The sequence below is a fragment of the Prionailurus bengalensis genome, chromosome C2 (genome assembly GCF_016509475.1).
Source record: "Prionailurus bengalensis isolate Pbe53 chromosome C2, Fcat_Pben_1.1_paternal_pri, whole genome shotgun sequence".
Classification (NCBI taxonomy): Eukaryota; Metazoa; Chordata; class Mammalia; order Carnivora; family Felidae; genus Prionailurus; species Prionailurus bengalensis.
In genome coordinates this window covers 124117732-124138225 of record NC_057350.1, presented here as the reverse complement: position 1 = coordinate 124138225, position 20494 = coordinate 124117732, and the positions used below count along the sequence as shown (strand labels likewise).

Here is a 20494-nt window from a genome sequence, read left to right as displayed (position 1 = left end):
ACAACATGCATACTCTTGTAGAAACCCACGGCCAGGGGACATGTCTCATCTCAGTTCTGACCCCCCTAAAACTCAGGCAAGCTACTGAACACATCTCAGAATCTCCCAGGGGCAGTTTGGAGTTTTTCTTCCCACAAAGTAGAAGAATAACATTTGCCCTTCCTTTCTCCAAACGTTTTTGTAAAGCCTAAGTGAATTTCAACTCATGAGCTGGCTTTCTGCCTCTTTACTGAGAATGACTGAATCTGTGACCTGGTGAGGGGACCAAAAGGATGAGGGTAGGGATGAAGAAGACACGGGCATGCTTCTGCTTCCTGCCTGACCATGGACTGTCCACCTGGGTCAGGGGACAGCCGCACATTGGAATCACCTGGGGAGCTTTGACAAGTGCTTGTGTTGGGGTCTCACCCCCTCCCAGAGGTGCTGATGTGATCTATTGGTCTGGCATGCAGTGTGGGTATCTGGAGTTTTCAAAATTCCCCAGGTGATCGTCACATGCGGCCACGGCTGAAAACCCACTGCTCCTGGCGGTAGCCCATATTTAACTGGCTCTGACTCTATCAGCACATATTGAGTGCCTGCTTTTAAGGCGAGTTCATTACTCTCTGTAATAGCAACCACTCACATCCTTACTGGATTAGATTGAAGTGGACGTTTTCTTGGCTCATGTTTAAGTCAGTGGAACCACACTCTCCTCCTGCACCCAGTGACTTGTCCCTCATGATCATGGTTCTATCATGACTGGTCTGGCCACTGGCCACTTCCTTCAGCTCTGGATCTGAAACCTGGGTAGAGATGAAGGCCATTCCTTCATCTCTGGCTGGGGACAGACTGACATTTATTGAGTGTCTACAAAGATTCTTAAACCTTTTGGTGCATTAGAATCACCCAGAGGCCTTGTTAAAACACAGACCACTAGGCAGGATCCTCGGGTTTTTGATTCAGTGGGTTGGAGGTTGGGTGGAGAATTTGCATTTTTAACAAGTTCCCAGGTGATGCTGATGCTGCTGGTCCAGGGACCACAGTTTGAGAACCCCTAGTGTAGGCAGCCTAGGTCCTTTTATTATTTATCTCTGATTTCCCAAAACTACTTGAGTAGGCACGACAGCCTTCATCTCCAAGAACTAAGTAACTTGTTAAGGGGCACAGCTTTTGAGAGGCAGAGTCAGTACCTGAACTCAGGACCATGTCCCAAATCTGTCCCTCTCCACATACCACTGTGCCTCTTCACAGGTCAGCATTGGTTCCTGCAAGGATCTCAGGCATGTCCCAGGCACCAGAGAAATGACAAAATACCCCTCTCCAACTCACTTAATGCCTTTTGTGGTCTCCACCAAGGAAGGAAACTCAGCCACCCCAGGCATATACCAAAGCAATAGCAATAGGAGACTGCCAGTGACCCAGTGACCCAGGGCCCAGGGGCTCCTGTCCACCCAGCACCTCCTGTGGAGTGGAGTCAGCTGGGGCAGAGAGGGCTGTGGGCGGCAGAGGTGAGGGGAGGCTCTCGGAGGAGGAGGGGGTAGAGAGAGACTTGAAGGACATGGCATTCTAGGTTCTACCTCTGCTCCGATTGTGGTCACGGGGCTAGAGTCGTGCCCAGTCCCAGAAGTGGAGCCAGGTGGTCCCTAGCCTGTCATCCTGCTCAGATGGACCAGGGCACCTCCAGAGCACACCTCCGCATGCAGTTGATGGGGCCTGTGTGTATGGCCCTTGCCTCAGCCTCGCCACCGCCTGAGTCAGAGCCAGTGTCTATGCTTCACCCAACTCCACTGCCACAAAGGACCTTTCCTTGACTCCTGGCAAGGGGTTCCATTGCTTCAGAGCTGTGCTGACCCCAGGAAGAGGTCTTGTCCTGAGTAGTTTCCAGGCTTGTTTCCCTGCTCACTGGAGAAAGCAAAAGCTAGAAAGGTAAAAGGAGGTGGGGGCCCCGATTCTAAAGCCCACCTCAGAGCTCTGACATTTTGGACATCTCATTCCTTCTCCTCACATTTACTTGCCTCACTTGCCTGATGAATACAGTCATTTGTGATCTGTACAAGGGGGTAAATAGGTGAAGGGGAGCACATCCTTTAGGAAACCTCAGCATCCAGATGTGTGTTTGCAAAGTCTCACCTTGCCTCATGTTACCTCCTTTGTGTGGAGACTGAAAGCTGGGCTCGTGGTTTTGCCGTGAATATCATCAGGACTCATGGAGATAGTTGCTGGGGACAAGGGATGGCCAAGAGAGGGGGTGCCTGAGAGCACAGAGACTGCTCACAGCGGACCCCCAACCTGAGGTGAAGCATGAAGGACCATGGGGCTGTTCAAGCTACCCAAGCTGTGGAGGGCCTCTCTGTGAGAAAGCTGCACCCCAGGGTGGGAGGAAGCAGGATGTGGTTGGCAAATGCAGGGGAATTGTGCCGAACCAGGCCCACCTAGCCAAATTCGCACCAGCTGCCAGAGACCCCCTCAGGTTCCATCTCCATAAGTTACAGGAAGTGTTGTCCACAACCAAGATAGATACACCTGGATTTCTGGGATCATTTTTCTTATTTTCAAATTCACTTACGTTTACTGAGAAATAGTATCTGTCTTTGTCTTCGGGCATTTCTGCTCAAGTCATGACTAGTCTAATGCTATTGAGCCCTTGTGTGACCTGAGAGAAGTCCCAAGGGGCAGGAACAGAAGCCTCTTGATCCTGGCTTAGCGCATTGCCATCTAGGGTAATAAGCACCTTATCGCTTCGGGCCTCAGTTTCCCAGCTGTAAAATGGCAATAATACTTGTCCCAAGTTAGAGGTGTGATGATCCATTTGAGAGGCCATTGGGATGTTGCAGGCAACTTCAAACTCTACAACGTGAGGAGTAGCAGATCAACCTGTACTTGAAAGCACCTTAATTTTGTGCTAATATTGTGACCAATGAGCTCTCGAAGCCCCATTTTCTTATCTGTTTGATGGGGATAACAATACCCTCATTACAACACTGGGCCCTCATTGGGCTGCTATGAATTAAGATTATGTGTGTAAAGCATATAATACGGTGCTTGGCATATAGAATACAAATCTAAAACAGCGGCTGCTGTTTGAATGCAGTCACCAGACTGACTATAATGATCACATACATGAATATAGATATTTCCGCCAGGTAAACCCAATTCTTGTGTGGAGTTCCCTTCCCATCTCTTCCACTGCAGTGGTTCTCAGTGCCTCATTTTAAACCTAGAACCCCCCTTGCTAAGCCTTCCCAGGGCCTTGTTGAAGAGCATTGCCTAGAGCCCATGGTTTACTCTCTGCATCTCACCCCCTTCTGGCGGTTTGGGAAGGACGGGCCTGTGTGCCAGGTGAACCCATTCCCTCTAATGCAGGCTGGGCTCCAGGTGGGAAGCCTGCCTAATCACTAGTGTAGGAACTTAGGATCCTCTGACAGCAAACTTCCAAATGCTTCTTTGCCTGGAATCTTTGGAGGAAGCGTGCAGAACAACATGTTAGGAGTTCAGCTTTGCTAACCGGTGAAGGCACACGGAGGGTGCTGTGCTAATTAGCATGCTGTCTCCCTCCCCAAGTGCCTTTGTGCTGTCTGTCAGCTTCTGCTTGGTAGATACTAAACACTGTTAAGGCAAATGATATGATGACTGACAACTTAATAGATGTCTTCTTGAGCTGAACGTGCTCCCCAGCGCTCCAGCCAGATAAAATTAACAGAAGCCTTTAAGACCATCCTTTTTCAGGCTGAGGCTTGGGAGAATGAGGTACTTGCAAGAGCCCCCCTACTCGAATGAAAGGCACGGAACTTGGTCCGATTGAAGATTAGGGGATTGGATGTTTGTCAACAGGCTACCAGCTGACTTGTTGGGGAATAGATATTTTCACAGTTATTTCTGATGACAGATAAAAATTATAAGTGGTAGAGACAAATACGATTCTTGTTAATGTTGAGTAGGGCTCCAAATGAGGGCTGACATTAAAAGCAATCCCCTTAGGCAACTGCTCTCTAATTCTGATTACATTGAAAGTACGTACATTTTTTTTTTTTTACTTCTTTTTTAAAAACAGTTGTTTTCAGAGCCCATGAAACCAAAGATACCAAGGCAGTACAGCTTAAGTTGGCCAGAGTAGGCTCAACGTGCATTTTTTCTGGAAGTTAGGTGATGCTGGACACCCCCCGCCCCCTCTCTCTCTCTCACTCTCTTTTTCTTTATTGAGATATAATTTAATATAAACACACACACATACATAAACACACACACACATATACCCATGATACCATCACCATAACCAAGGTGCTAAGTATATTCATTACTTCCAAAATTTTCCTTGTGTTCTTTTGTGGCTTTTTTTTTGTAAGAACATTTAACATGAGATCTATCCTCAACATATTTTAAAGTGCACTGTATTGTTAACTCTAGATACCATGATGTACAGGAGATCTCTAGAACTTAATCATCTCGCATATCAGAAACTTTATACCCATTGAAAAACAATTCCCATTTTCCTCACCACACAGCCCCTGGAAACCAACATTCTGTTCTTTTCTATGAGTTTGACTTATTTTGACACCTCATATAAATGGGATCCTGCAACATTTATCCTTCTGTAACTGGCTTATTTCACTTGGCATAATGTCCTCTGAGCTCATCCATGGTGTCGTAATGGCAGAATTTCCCTTATGAAAGTTGAGTAATAATGGATAAAGAAGGTGTGATGTATATATGCGCTGGGCTCCACTTTACATCCCAGCTCCATGCTACATTGTGCCTGAAATTCAGGTCATACTAAACCATCTCTTATTATTATTATTCTCAAATTAGTTAACATACAGTGTAGTCTTGGCTTCAGGAGTAGAACCCAGTCATTCATCACTTACACCTAACGCTCAGTGCTCATCCCAACAAGTGCCCTCCTTAATGCCCATCACCCATTTAGCCCATCCCCCAACCACCTCCCCTCCAGCAACCCTCAGTTTGTTCTCTGTCTTTGAGAGTCTCTTATGGTTTGCCTCTCTCTTTGTTTTTATCTTATTTTTTTCACCCAACAGGCTGCACATTCTCCTGCCTCTGAGCCTTTGCACACAGCTTTTCTTTTGCTGGAAACTACATCCCTTTCTTTCAGCGCTTGATAGCTCCTTGTCATCTTTGAAGAATCATTTCAACTTACATCTTCTGTGAATAAGGTCCCCACCTCCAGTTGTCCCCCAGGAAGACCATTTGCTGCCCCAGTATGCCTGATGTTCCTTGTCCATTCCTTGGCGATTTTGTCATCCTAAGAGTTGAATTATGGGATATTTCCTTACACTGTGATTTCTTTTAGATGAGAGGATATATTTTTACTAAACCCTCTGTAACCTGCTTCTAGCAGAGCATCTGGCACATGGTGTCACCTCAGTAAATGTTTATTCAGTGACTTTAGACAGCTATAAATAGGAAGCATGAGTAGATGGACAGCGCTTGGGCTATGACAGGACAGAGCCTTGATTTCAGATTCCTTCCCTGGCCCACAGGAGTTGAGGAGCCATGGGGAGACCTCACCATCTCTGTGCCTCCTGATGCACATGTGGGAGACAGTGATTCCTAAACACATAGGGTTTCTAAGAGAAATAAATGGCATGAATCAGTTGCTCTGCGCAGCACATATGGGCTGTGTAAAGCATTTGCTGGAAAGATCATAGCTTCTCAAGGCAGTTCTCAGAGAGAAGCTCTCCAAATGGTTCCAGAAAGGCTGAATCATTGGAATAAGTGCCTAGGCTCCCAAGGGGTTACTTAGAAGCAATCTCTCCCAACTGTTTGAGAGGACGTTGGTATGTGTTGGGAAATGCAGCTTTGCTTCCTACTACCTAGGCTTATGCTCAAACAGCACCTTGCCCAGGGCTGCCCCAGCCCCAGCCCCAGCCCCAGGGTCCTGGTGGCAAATTCTAACATATTTCCAGCTTTGTCTGCATGTTCTGATCAACCCTTTGCAGTTTAACAAGCTCCAGGCAAGTTTCCAACGCCTCTTCTAAGCACAGGAAGGTTTCTTGGGTTCAAAGACTATCATTCCTGGAGCTGGCAGAAAGATCTTTCTGACACATTCCACCCATGTGGGGCAGATGGTGTTACAGAACCTTCTGCCTGATGAAAATCATTGCCTGTGATTGAGATTGCCCACCTCCCGTGATGGCCTGCCATTTCAAAAATTCTTTTCCATAAGAAGCCTTCCATAAGAAGGGAGTTGGTTTGAGGCACTTGGACATGTAGCACCAAAATGTTTGGATACATAGTGCAGACCTGGGAAGACCTTTTCCCAGGATCCCCTGAGCCCACCTGTCACTGCCTGGTGAGGTATATTCCCCATGCTCCCTACTGGTTTAGAAAGTCTGTTGATAAATATATACAAAGGGGCACAGAATCCATTACAGAAATGAGAATAAACAAAACTGGAGACAAGTGGAATTTAATAAGTTCAGCTAAGCATATAATAAGTTACAATAGCTGGGATGCCCTGAAGTTGCTGAATACACAGTAAGGGAGGAGGAATTTAACTGTAGTTAAAATGCAGTGTGCAAAGCAGGTTGTTTTTATTAGAAAAAGGATATTATACAAATAGAAAAAGTTCAGCAAAGCTTTCTTAGGGTGTCTATGAAAAGCAGGAGGGCTAGTTCAGATGAGGCCAGAGAATGAGCAGTGCCCGGGGAAGGGAACTGAAGGGGTTTCACGGAGGAAGCAGTGCTGTGCAGACCAACAGGGAATACCTCACCTCCTCCAAGGCTCCTTGAGGTTTTGCTAAATAAAGCAGGTAGGTAATTCAGAGGAAGTTCAATGGGAGGAAAAGATAACTAGAAAGAAATTGTGTTGCACCTACAAAGTAGCACAAGTAATATAGTAAACATATTACTAGCAACACACAGAAGGAAAGATCTTAATCCAAAAGAGTAACAGCCCTGGGAATAGAGTTTTCATGTGCTAGAATGGAACAACGAGGGAGACTTTGCTGGGCCTTTGGAATATTTAAGTCGGTGTAGAACCTGAGACCAACCACAATGACGTCATCCTCTCCTTCCTCCTGCACCACCTCCTTCCAGCCCTCCAGCAGTAGTGCCTCCTGAGAATGCAGCCCTGTTTGCAGAACACATCCTCAGTCATCTGTGCATTTATTCGTCAACGTTATTTAGTACTCTGGGTGACAGGCTCTATTGCAGGTGCTGGATATACAGAGACAAAGTACGCACCTGACACTGTGAAAGGAACTTGTTAACTCTCAATCTGTTGAGTGAATTAATTGAATGAGCGAATGAAAGGTTGACTGAATGGGTGAACCTATTTGGTTATTACCCTTCCCTCATAGAGGCTGCAGTCTAATAGATAGAAACAACAAGTACAACCAGACTGCTTCCATGTATTCATATAGGAGTCTGTACAGAACCCAGTAGTCCCCTGGGGAGTGGGCCACTCACCATAAAAAGCCAAGGAGAACATCCCAGAGAGGGAGGGAGGCATCCTGAGGCCAAGCCTTCCAAGATGACCTTCCTATCTTGTGGCCACCTTGGTCCTTGCCTGTAGTCCCAAACATAGGCACATCCTTGAGGGAATCCTTGATACCTGGAATGGTTCAGCTTTTCTGCTGGACCCTTGGCCCAACTGCTTGCACACTCTGTCCTTTTCCCACTGATTCTGGCCATTCCAGGGTGACATCTGATCCAGCCTGTGGCCAAAGATCCAGCCCTGGTGCCAGCTCCAAAGTCTACCCATGTGATTGACCCACACTCCCCATAGCTGTGACAAGGTCCCTGCAACATGGCAAGCAGGTAGCTCAGTCACTTTAAAATCATCCTGTGCTGGGGAAGCAAATGAAGGTCATTCCAGAGTCATTTGGTACTTATTAAGAGGATCATGGTAAAAGCAAACAGTTGTGTGGGAAAGGACAGGATCAGGCAGGGGTACAGGGTCTACCACACTGTTTGTGAGCTGCTTCTTGCCACCCACTGTGGCCCCTGGGCTACCTCTGAGGGACCTGCGGCTTCCTAGAACCTTGTGAGGACCGCAGAAAGTCCTCCTCTTCCAGCTGGTCACAGGGTGAGGAAGGTAAAGATAGGATTGTTGTCACAGAGCCCTAAGGAGGGCTCAGGGAGTTCACTTAGCTGGTAAGATGGAGGTGGCCTTCTGCTTTTTTCCTAAAGCCTTTAGTTGCTAATGACTTTGAGTGGGATTTGTTCAAGTGATTCTTTGTGTTCAACCTTTTTTTGTTCACAGTCATTACTCACTATGTTTAGTTTGGATATTTGAGACAGCCCAGCCTGGCATATTTCCCATCATGGTACTTTATAAATGTTCATGCTGATTAGAACTTTTATTTTTCATAATGACCCACGAATGTAATGATAATGCAAGTAATAGTCCATATCTAATGGCTTCTTGTCCAAGGGCTAAGGGAATTTATTTAATGTATTTAGTGCCAAACTCCTAAAAGAAAACTATTTAAGCTGTTGCATTCACTTATGCTTTTTTATGAATCTCTACATAATAAAAAGGAATGGCTTATCTCGAAAACTGGGAGAAAAGGAAGTTCGGGTCACTTGTGGTGACATTTTTGGATTATCTGCATACTTTCTCGTCATCACAGAGCAGCTAAGAAGCTGAAGGGACTAGGCCAATGACAGGACTAGGACACTCCAAGTGTGAAGCTGGAGGTTTGCAACACCTGGGTCTTTCCCAGATGTGGGGGAACTACACCACTCAGTAGCCCATATGCAGGTCATGGGTATAGCTGGTTGCTGGTAGGCGGGAGCTTATTGGAGGCATGGGGGGGGGGGGAAGCACCTGGAGTGTTACCCTCCAAGCCAGAGAGAGGAGCCTGTTGAGCAATCCCAAAATACTGGAACCTTCTCCTCCCAGAGCATGACTGAAATAAATGGAGAAGCTCTTGAGGCTGCCCCACACACCATGAGCCTTTTCTTCTCATCCTGAGCCCTTCACCCCCTTAGTGTCCACTTCTGGCCATCCCTCATCTCCATCTCTGCTCTCTTGTGCACATTCCCCAAAACCTGCTCTCAGTAATGTCCTGAGGGTGAATAAGTGTAGCTCATGGGTCCACTCTTGCTGGGGTGCTGGCACAATAAACATGAGCTTTAATGGTGCAGTGAGAAACTTTGGGTGCAGGAAAATGGATTTCAGACTGAGAAAGAGTGGCCCGAGGAAATTTTGTGTCACTGAAGTCATCCTGAGGATAGGGATTCCACTTCACCCTGAGTAGGGTTGCCAGATACAATACCGGGCACAGGGCTAATTTGAATGTCAGCTAAATAGTAAAGGACTTTTTAGTAGGAGCACGTCCCAAATGTTGTATGGGCATACTTAATATTAGAACAATCATTGATTGTCTATTTGAGCATCCAGTTTAACTGGGTATCCTGTATTTTTATTTGTTAAGTTAGAAAACCTCATCCACGAGACCTAGCCTTGGTGCCATCTCCTGGATGTGGCCGAGGATGAGGCACTGTGCCAGTAACAAAGTGGGTACAGGTGAGTGGGTACACATGGTGGCATCCTCCTTCACCCCCAGACTGACCTGAGCATACTGCTTCCACCTTTTGATCTCCCGGTTATTTTCGTGAAGAGCAGGTACTCATGGTCTACTGTGTGTTCAGGCTATGGTAGGTGAGGGCACACGGTTAAACCCTTACCCACTTACTTGGAAGGAATGAACATTAACAGTAACACAAGCAGAAGGTGTGAAACCAGAACTGAGTTCAAATCCAGCTGTGCAGCTTTGGGCACATGATACTCTCTCCCTGACTCATTTTCTTGTCTGGAAAATGGAGATGATATCTACATCTTGGGTCCTTGTAAGTTTTCAAAGGGAAACTTTGAAAGCGGCTGTGTGTCAATCCTGCAATGTGCCACCTAAACGCCCCTTCAATAAAGTACCAGTTGCCCCAGCTGCTGGGAGAATTCTTGGCAGAAACAGCTTTCAGCTGTCAGCTCCTTCAGCCTTGCTGCAGCTGCAGGGGGGCATGTTGCCCAAAGTTAACCCCCTTCCTGAGGGCACCCCATCCAGGGACTGATGAATTCAAGGGTGTAAAGGCTCATCCATCTGAGACCAACCCAGGACAACTTGGAAAGAGCCTTTCAAACTCTAGAGCGTCACAGCTTCCCTTCCTCCACTGCCCTTCCTGCATCCTCTTCTCTTCTACGGCTGTTGATAGCAAGGGCACTCCTAAAGAAACATCGTACAGGGGCGCCTGGGTGGTGCAGTCGGTTAAGCGTCCGACTTCAGCCAGGTCACGATCTCGCGGTCCGTGAGTTCGAGCCGCGTGTCAGGCTCTGGGCTGATGGCTCAGAGCCTGGAGCCTGTTTCCGGTTCTGTGTCTCCCTCTCTCTCTGTCCCACCCCCGTTCATGCTCTGTCTCTCTCTGTCCCCAAAATAAAAAATAAACGTTGAAAAAAAAAAAAAAGAAACATCCTACATACTACACCGTCTTAGAGTCTGCTTCCTAGGAAATCCAACTTGTGAGAGCATGGTACGATTCAGCCCTAGCATAGAGTATAGGGGCTGAACCCATAGACAACTTTAATGACGACAACAAAAGAATGGCAACGGTAGGGTCAAGCGTACAATACCGATCTAGTTTTATTTACACAGCATCTCCTGCGCCTTCTTAAAAAGGACCTCCTTCCTGGTGGTGATGTCGCTGACATAAGATTGTGATGAATGCAAGGCCTGTGTCTGCCCCTGTGCCTCTCTTGGTGGTAGACACGGGCCTGGAGACACACCACATGCTCAATAAGTGCTTGGGCGACATTTACCAGCTTGGCCTCAGAAGATCAGATGGAGATCAAATTCAGGAGAATTTGCCTATCAGCATGTGCAGAAGAGACTGTGAGTGTCTGCAGCTGACAATAAGGGGCTTGGGGATACTCTTGGCCCATAAAATAAGGTCATATAGGAAGAGCCCCTAGAAAATGGTGGGTGAGAAGTGTAAGTCAGGGCTGGAGAGAGAACAAGGCAAACCCAGGAAACGTAAGGTGTCAGAGGAGACGAGGCAATAAGTGGGGGCCAAAGGCAAGTGGAATTATGAAGTGAAAAGCCTGTGTGCCAGGCTGAGTGTGATCTTTATATCCAGGGTGATGGGGGCTGCTGGAAGGAGGGGAACAGGTGTGGTCCAAATTGTGTTTTAGAGGCTACTCTGCCTGCAGCAGCGAGGATGCCTTGGAGGGTGCAATATGAGAGATGATTGGAGGCAATTGCCACAAACATTTCCACGGTCAGTGACGGGGGGCGGGGCTTGGCCTGGGCAGTGGGCATGGAAAGCAGAAACCCAAGAGACATTTATAGGAGGGACGATATGTAGACAAGGTAAAGGACAGATTAACAGATGGGAGAAGGAGGAGTCGAGGTGGATATCTAGGTTTGGATCTTCCCTCATCTCTTTGCCTACCTAGCTCATCATGCAAGACCTGGCTGAGGTCCAGCCCCACCTCCTGAATGCCTGAAAAAGTAGGTTCATTACTGATTTCCTCTTCCTCTGAAGTTGCTGCAAAACTGTATCTGAGCTCCCCAGTTACACAGTTAGAATTCTGAATCCTCTTCTCAATTTCTTACGTTGTTGGGAGCTTCTCCGAGCATGAAGCCATCCCCTGTCTCCCCATCACACACACTAATTCTATTCTTCTTTGTCCAGTAGACCACACTCGGGTCTCTCTCAGAGTCTCTTCCCATGCTGTTCTCTCTTCTGGAATGTCCTTCCATCCCTCTCAGCTTTCGGTCTCAGTTTACCTATGTCACTTTAAAAAAAATTTTTTTTAATGTTTATTTATTATTAAGAGAGAGACAGAGCATGAGTGGGGGAGGGACAGAGAGAGAGAGAAATACACAGAATCTGAAACAGGCTCCAGGCTCTGAGCTGTCAGCACAGAGCCTGATGCAGGGCTCCAACTCACAGACCATGAGGTCATGACCTGAGCTGAAGTCGGACGCTTAACCGACTGAGCCACCCAGACACCCCACCTATGTCACTTTTGAATGGTGGTCCCTCCCAGCACCCCCACATAGGTCACTTCCCTCTGACATATATCCTCATAACATCTTATACTTTTTTTTTTTTAGCACTTACCCAAATTACTAGTGTAGTTACGTAGTGCTGTATCTCCAACACCTAGCCTAGCCCCTCCCCACTTATCATAGTTACTCATTAAGTAAATATTTCTTAAGTGAAATTGTTTCTTGTGCACTACACTGTGTACATGGGCAGTGGGCATTCACATTCCATTAGCCTGGTCTTATTTGTGGGTGGAAGCCATTTTGCAAGTTACTTTCTGTGAGATGAAGCTACTGCCTCCCTCTCCCTCAACACCCTTGAGTAAGCAGCCCCCATTTCACACAGGTTTGCTTTACAGCTAGTTCCCTTCCCTTATGCTTTAGTAAATCCCATTTTCTCCCATTCCTTACTCAGTCAAGTTGGACATAATCCACATCTCCAAGACATAAATGCTTCATGAATCCGAGAGATACCTCCGGAGAGCCTGTTTTGCACAAGCCCTGGGGACAGGCCCTGAAGCCAAGATTTGTCCCCACATGCACTAACTTCAGCTCAAATGTTCCCAAAGGAGGCCTGAACTACCTGTGACTGGAGCCACATTGGCTGTGGAGCTTGGGTGCCTGCCTGGTTTATGTAGTGTCTCAGAGAGCTTGCTTTGTGAGGATTTTAGAATCGCATGCCAGAACGCGGTGTGGGGCTTGTTAAACTCCTGTAGAAGAGGAGATGAGGTTCCAGCTTACACTGTTGAGAGAAAAGGTCCTGGCACCTTGTCCCCTGTATGCTCCTCTCAGCTTCATTTCTGGTCCCTGTTGCTCAGACTGTGTAGGCAGAGGCTGTTTCATGAAGACATGGGGGTAGAGGAGCAGGTGCACTCATTGGCACGGTGAATACAGGGTGCTGCCAGGCAGTTAAAAAAACAAATCACCCTACATAAAAGCATGGGGATGCGCTGCCTTTGACTGTGTCACTCCTTAGGGCTAGAGTCACCTACCTGTGGTAGGAATTTGGCAAGAGCTCTGGCTTGGAGCTTCAGCATTCTGCCCAGCAGTGGTAAACAGAGAGCTCCCCTCTACAGTGCTGAGGTAGGCTCTGCTAACTGGTCTCCACCAGCTCAGACCATGGATGCTATGGAAAGAACTATGGGGCCTGAGTGTACCTGTGTGTGTTTGTGGGGCCAGGGGCCAGGGCGGGGCAGGGGTGAGATTAACAAATCAAGGCACAGGTAAATCAAATAGACCAATTTCAAAATCATTACCTCACCCCTGAATTCCTTCTTGGAGAGCCTCATCCTTTGGAGGCTAAAAGACCTTGAAAGTTCTCAGATTCTCTTTTCAGGAAATGGGAGCCTTGAAATGGAGAGTGTCTGAGCATGATCCATCACTGGTACCTTGGGGACAATAGGGAGGGAGGAACAGAGGAGAGTGATGGCAGCATGGGAGATGAGAGAAACATCATGGTGGACATGGGGCTTCCCAGAGGGAGCTGAGCTGAGCTAAAGAAGGGATTTACAAGAAGAAAGGGGCTGGTGTCAGAAAGACATTTTTCTGATCCCACTGATAGTTAGGATGGGTGCTAGTTCATTTACTGACCCAGCACGTATTTACTGGTGCCTTCCATGGGCCAAACACTGTCTCAGCTGTGGAGAAACAGTGATGGACAAAACAGATAAAGCCTCTACTCTCAGGGTTTCTATTCCAAAGGGGGCTGATAGACCATGAAAAAGTCAAGAGTTACAAAGGGTAATTTCAGGTGTGATCATTGTAATGCAAAGAATCAAGGTGTGATAGGATGAGTTGGGCGGTGAGAAGATACTTCAGTGAGAAGATATTTTGAGGTCTTCTGGGAGGGTTTATTTGAGGTCTAAGCTGAGGGCTGAATGATGAGAAGGGACTAGTCATCTCATAGTGGGAAAAGCATTCAGGCAGAGGGAACAGCTAGTACAGATACCTCAAGCTAGGGCTGAGCTTGGTAAATCTGAGGAGCAAAAGGGAAACCACTATGGCTGGGGCAGAGTGGGTGAGGAAAAGAGGTGGGAGATGAATCAGGAATGGATCTTCTAGACTATAGGAAGAAGTTCAAATTTTGTCTTAAGTGTGGTGGGTAGCCTTGAGAGGCTCTAAGCAGAGATGCCCATGGCCTGCTTTATTATCAGATTTGCATTTTGAAATCATCACTCTAGAAACTCTGTGGAAAAAGGATTGTAGGGGACAAGGGTGAAAGCATGGAGGCAAGTTGGAGGGTTCTTTGTGAATTTAATCAAGAGATGGTATTGACTGGGGATGGGAGATTGGCAGGTGGGAGAAGAGAAGTCCCACATTCTCTTATGTTGGTGCAGAAATGGCAGAACCTGCTGATTGGTTAGTGTGGACAAAGAAGGACTGTTGGTTGGTGAAAGGCAGGAATCAAAGTGCCTCCTGGGGTTTTTGCTTGAATAGCAATAATGGTACCATTTTCTGAGGGGAGGAACAGGCCTGGGTGGGAAATCAGAAGTTGCCTCCTGTTCCCAAGTGGCAGCCAGAGGTGAGGGTTTCCTGAACATTTGAATGGGAATGATAAATTATACCTGTTCAGGGACTCATCTTTAAGAAAAGAGCATGCAACTCAGACTCAAAAGCTTAATTCCTTGATTTCTTCCAAAGCCAGAGGCTGGGTCTAGGGCACCCTGAGTATGCCTAGGAATTCTGTTTGCATTGTGCATTGGAAAACCCTAGAGGATAACAGCTAAATGACCACCATGCAAACATACCTTCAATCTAATTCATTATGCATTTGCTGAGTGCCCATTATCAATGATTCTCACAGTCATGGAATAACTAGTAAGTCAAGGGATTCCAAAATTCTGGGACAGAGGCATGAAGGCTCACTGTACTATGATTATGATCTGTCTCAAAAACAATTTCCAAAATTGTTAGGCCTGAGATATAAGAGTAAGAAGCTGATTTTATATCCTTATCCATGCTTTTTCTCTCTCTTTTCTTAAAACAGATTTAATACCAACCCTCCTGGAGAAAATCTTATTTACCTTTGTCTTGTCCTACCTTCTCAGCATAGATACATAGGCTGGATATATAATGTTCTTTGCATTCTGTAGCTCCCCCATTCGTTATCCATTACTTCTCCTAGCAGAGAGTTGGCAAATGAGTTTCATCTTATTGATTAGATTTGCTTTTATTGATTTATAGAGTTTGCTAGAAACATTGTGTTGGGAAAGAGTCTGAGGTCATGCCCAGACTCATTGGGATTGATTACCCATGCCCCTCATGGACATGAGAAGAGAGGTTCTGTCCACTTGTTCCAAGATGTCCTAATTACATTTTACCTATGTCAACAAACCCCAGATATTTCTAGGAATATACTTCTCCTCAGTTTCATTGTTCATGCCTAGAATAGAGCTCTGTACATCATAGCTTCTAAGTAAGTATATATTGAATGAATAAATAAAGTTATTGAATGACTAAGTGAATAAATAAATGAGAGAATTTTTTTTTAAAGTTCACTCTGTGGGGGCTGAGAGCACGATCAGGCACCCTGTGTGCCTGGCAATCTTGAGAAAGTGTCTCCTAAACTTCCAGCCACAGGGCAATCAATGAGGGCCCCAGCTGCTAGGTGTTGAGACATCTTGGCTCTGAGGCCATGCCTTCCATAGGCTGTTTCCAGCCAATGACTGAGTGTGGGGATACTGGAGGATCATGGGACAAACTTACTCCTGGGAGACATGGGATCTGTTTGACTGCTGGCTCTGAGTTGAAGATGGCCTAGGGCCTCAGCTTTATCAAGTTCCACTTAGATTTCATGACAGAATAGGACTCCTTCACCCAGTCTGCTCTTTTCTCCTGCATGGGACTTAAGCTTGCATTAAGGTCTGAAATCATGTCCAGCCTCCTCTGGCCCTTTTCCACTTTTCCCTCATTCAAGTATTTTCCCTTGTAAAATCCTTGCATGTTTAATCCCATCTTGGTATTTTGTTTTCATTTTTTTGAGGGCCTGGACTGACATGTCCTGCTGACATCAGAAGAGACCAGGACTCTGGGCAGCAAGGGAGGGCTTGCTCATGTCCTTTGTGAAGTAGAGTGAGTTCCTGGAAAAATGTCCAATGGGAGGAGGCATCACTGTTGAGAAATCCAATCAATCCTTATTAAAAAAATGAGAAAATGATGTTGAGAATTAACATGTAACTTTTTATAAATGTCTCAATTTTTGCTAATATACAGGACACCAAATAATCCACTATCAGTGGCATGATACCCATCTTAAATTCAATATAATGAGCTCTGCATAATTAATTCCATTTATCATCTGTGTTCCTAAGAATCTTTTAGCCTCTCCCAACCCTAAATCAGTTCATTGGTAGTGCATTTGTATTTTGTTGCAGATAATATGCATGTCTTCTTTCCCATCCAAATGTCCTGTGACAATGTGATTCCATAAGATAGGAGTTACTTTTCCTCCTGTGACCTACTCAATTCCATGTAATTCTTCTTATAACATGCTGCACTGCTCCAGGCCATTGTTTATCTTCTGCCAATTTCCTTTATAGACCTTGTCCATCTTTTCTCTTTGTTTTTCTTTTCCTTGTTTCTTCCTTGTTCAGTTATCCCCAGAAGTAGTGTTGGTATATGTGGAAACCAGCATTCTCTTGATCGATCAAACGTTATTCAGAAGTAAATATGTCCAAACCAGAAACGTTGCTTAAGAGAATTTATATTTGGGGAAGCAACATTGTGCATGGGGTCTTCATACAGATAATTGACACAAGCAGAAAGAGCGTATTCATTCATTGAGCTTTTAACACACATGTGTTGACTACCCACCATGTGCCATGCTCCCCCGCTTCCACAGCACCCAGGAGACCAGGGATCTCACCCATCTCTTTTGGGAAGGATGCCTTAAGTAAGCATTGGGAGACTCTTCTAGTTGGCAAATACCTGTTCTATTTACCGCTAGGAGAAATTGACACCTTTAACAGTGGAGTTACCCTTTAAAATCGCTAAGATCATGATTTCTCTTTTGAGACACACTGGTTGCCTCTCAAACACTCTGAAAATTCAGAGTACAGATTTATTTCAGAAATTCATCACGATGCTTTTAACCTTTGATGCCTTTTGCAGGAATGATTTATGAAGTTTGTTTCTTTTTATGGCGGCTTCTCCAACCAGGTTGCAAGAGATATAAGGACTGTGATTTCAGACAATTATTCTCTTGACAGCATGCGCTCAAGTTCATACAGCAAGAGAAGATGCTTCTCTTGCTTTTTCCAAAAGAATCGGAAGCTCTGTTCTCTGCCCGGTATAGCAACAATTGTTGTGCAAGCAGTTCAGTCAACCAGTTGCTTTTCTTTCACATCCAGAACCAGAGAAAGGACTGATCTTGTCACTATATTGATCAACTTTCCTCCAACTGAGTTGAATCTAAGAATTGATTATGTGAATCTCGCCTTGACAACTTTAGATATCTTTTCTTTCTCTCCCTCTCCTCTATATCCTTGTTCTCTCTCTCCTCTGTCTTCTCCATTCACGTCTGTTCTTTTTCTTCCTACGTAAAGAGTATTATGCTGTGAGTCCTTTGCCAGGTCATAGAGCAAATTTGTTTGGTCTCAAAACACTTTAACACTCATATCATTGAAAATCCCAAAGAGTTCATGTTTTTGTGGATTACGCCTATAGCTGTTTATTACATTATTAATTACAGCTGATACAATTTAAAATATGCTTTTATTGATTCAGTTGAAATAATAATAAACCCATATGATATTGACAAAAATACTTTCCCTTAAAAACAACTATGTTATCCAAAGTAAAAAAATAGTGAAGAGAGTGCTATTGTTTTATAGTTTTGCAACTGTCTGACTTAATAGAAGAGAGCTGAATTCTCTTATCTGCTTCTGCATTTAATCTGTTGTGGTATCATGTTATATAACCTCTGGAAAATTCCATAGGGAATGAGAGCAAAGGAATCAAATAATATCTCAGTACTTTTATGAATATAGTTTTGACTTTGTGAACCCTCAAGGGTCTTAGGGACACCCAAGAGTTCCTGGGCTGTACTTTGAGAACTGCTGTACTAGGGTTAGAGATACAGACACGGAAAACCCAGCATCTTTCCCCACCATCGGCTAGAGGAAAGACACAAAGGATATTTACAGCCCGGTATAGTGCTTACTGTGCTAAGGATAGGGATGGGGCTATGGGAGCACAAAAAGACATAATTCAGTCTTGCGTGTGTCCTCATGGGTGGAGGGAAAGGGGAGGCTCAGTGAATACTTCCCTGAGTCACTGGTGCCTGAGCTGAGCTGAGCAGGTGATACTGTAGACATTTAATTGCAAATGGAACAACCTTGTCTGAAACCCTGCCACTCAGGGCTGATCATGAGGGTGACCTAGGGTATTTAGCTTGCAGCTTTATTAGGATCATGTATTTGGTAGTGGTGGAGGGGAGGCTTTTTTTTCTTTTTCCCTGTCCTCTGCTATCGATATCCCACAACTTCCCAGAAAGGAGCCAGTTAGTCCACATAAATAAGAAGTGAGATTGGCCTGCCAGTGCTTTCTTTTGGAAGCAGTGAGAAGCAGATGGGCATTTTGCAGTGAATATACTCTAAACCAGATAATTGCCATTCATTGTTCTGAACATCTTGGGATCTAAGGCATGAAATGGAATTTGCAATAAAAATGTATCACACATTTCCTATCCTCTGGAACAAAGTTGATATCATAAGCCACAAAGGTTTTATTTATTAGTTTGACAGTAGAGAAACAAAAATATAGTGTTTCTATCTGAGGTTAAAAGGAATTTACACTGTCACACCAAATCCTTTCCCTCATTTTTGAATATAACATTTTAAAAAATTATTCAGTGAGTGTGATGGTTAGTTTTCTGTGTCTATTTGGCTAGGTTATAGTATCTAGTTATTCAATGAAACACTAATCTGGGTGTTGCTATGAAGGTTTTTTGGAAATGTGGCTAACATCTACAATCAACTGGTTTTAAGTAAAGGAGATTACCCTCAATAATGTGGGTGCACCTCATACAATCAGTCAAAAGGCTTGAAGAGCGAAAACTGAGTTTTCCCAGAGAAGAAGAAATTCTTTGTCAAGACTGTAGCCTCAACTCCTGCCTGAGCTTTCAGCCTGCAGACCTGCCCCATAGATTTCAGATTTGCCAGCCCCCATAATCATGCAAGCTAGTCCTTTTATACATGCATATATATACACATACAGAAATGTATACACACATACACGTGTTATGTATATGTACATGTATTTACCTATCTCTTTCTAGCCCCTATTGGTTCTGTTTCTCTGGAGAACCCTGATTGTTGTCCCATCGATTTCATTCTTGGCTATTTTGTCCCCTTGTGCTTCCACAGGGCACTTGATCCAAGGCTGGACCCACAGGAGATGGAAACAAATGTGCTGTTGCATTGACCTCTGGACAGGGGGAAGAATAACCCGTTGGGGTGGGACTCTCAGTTCCTCCATTAGGGACCATTTAAGCACTTGACTTGACTGATTTAAGCACTCAGAACCTCCATAACCTCACCCATGAAATGGAGTCTGTGCTTTCCTCTCACAGGGATGGTTGTAAGGATTTAATGAGATTACAGCAATAGAGCCGGTCACATAGTAGCAATTCCTGATTATGTTGAGCAATGGTAATTACAGGAAGAGTTTTAGACAATTAACATTTAGTAGCATAAACTGCAAAGTAAGTGAAGGCTGGTTTTGGGGGTTAAAGATGTTTAAAAAGTAGTGAAGTATGAGATACTGAAGGAATAACACTGTTGGGAAATTAAAGCTCTAGCAATCATTTTGTTCGGAAGGTAAGACATTTTGTGTGGAAAAATGAGTTGGCTCTAGCAGCTGAATGGGAACATTACACTCTCACAATCCCTGCCTCCCCCTGCCCTTCTTCCTGTTCCAAAGGATCCCTTTGAGTGGCTCTCAGTCTTCTTCACAGACTTAATCCAATTTCCCCATACCCTGGGAATTCTCTTAGGTCTTTAGGCCACCAATAGGTTTATTGGGTAACTTGAACACTGTCGAGCTGGGGTACACTGGGTCCCATGTGGGTCCTAACCCCAGCCCGTAGGTGTTGAGCTTCAGGATTAAAGGGACTTTACTGTGGACATACAACATGCTGGTCACTGAGTCAGCTCTGACCCTGGGTCTCGTTTTGTGTTCCTCCCAGTAACCCTGCAGAATTGGTGTTGCCTACATTTTATAAAGGAGAGGGAGCAGAGGTCTGGGAAGATTGAAAGACTTGCCTAAGACATCCTGTTGGTTACATGGTGTCAGAACTATGACATGAAGCCCAGTACCCCTTGCGCCCAATCTTGAACTTTGTCTTAGGGCAAACTTTGGGCAGTTGGCTTTGTCCAGATGGCTTATTCAGAGACAGCTAAAACTCACTTTTGTAAGATTACACAATCGTCCAGTGCACATTTCTCCCTAGCTTTGCTCCTGGATCACATGCTACTACCCAATGGGATAATGGAATGTGGTTCGTACCCA

The 20494-nt window shown here is 45.2% G+C and overlaps 1 protein-coding gene across 2 annotated transcripts in view; it reads left to right on the top strand.

Annotated features, from left to right (window-relative positions):
- Window positions 1-20494, top strand: part of CLSTN2 (calsyntenin 2) — a 608534-nt gene that overhangs the window by 194685 nt on the left and 393355 nt on the right. Inside the window, exon 1 of one of the 2 annotated variants that reach the window (XM_043595271.1) lies at window positions 10712-10828. The exons of the other annotated variant lie outside the window; for it this stretch is intronic. Coding sequence (XP_043451206.1) covers window positions 10726-10828 — 103 coding nt within the window. The 5' untranslated portion in view covers window positions 10712-10725. Of the gene's footprint in view, window positions 1-10711; window positions 10829-20494 lie in introns of those variants that run through there. 2 annotated transcript variants of the gene reach the window in all.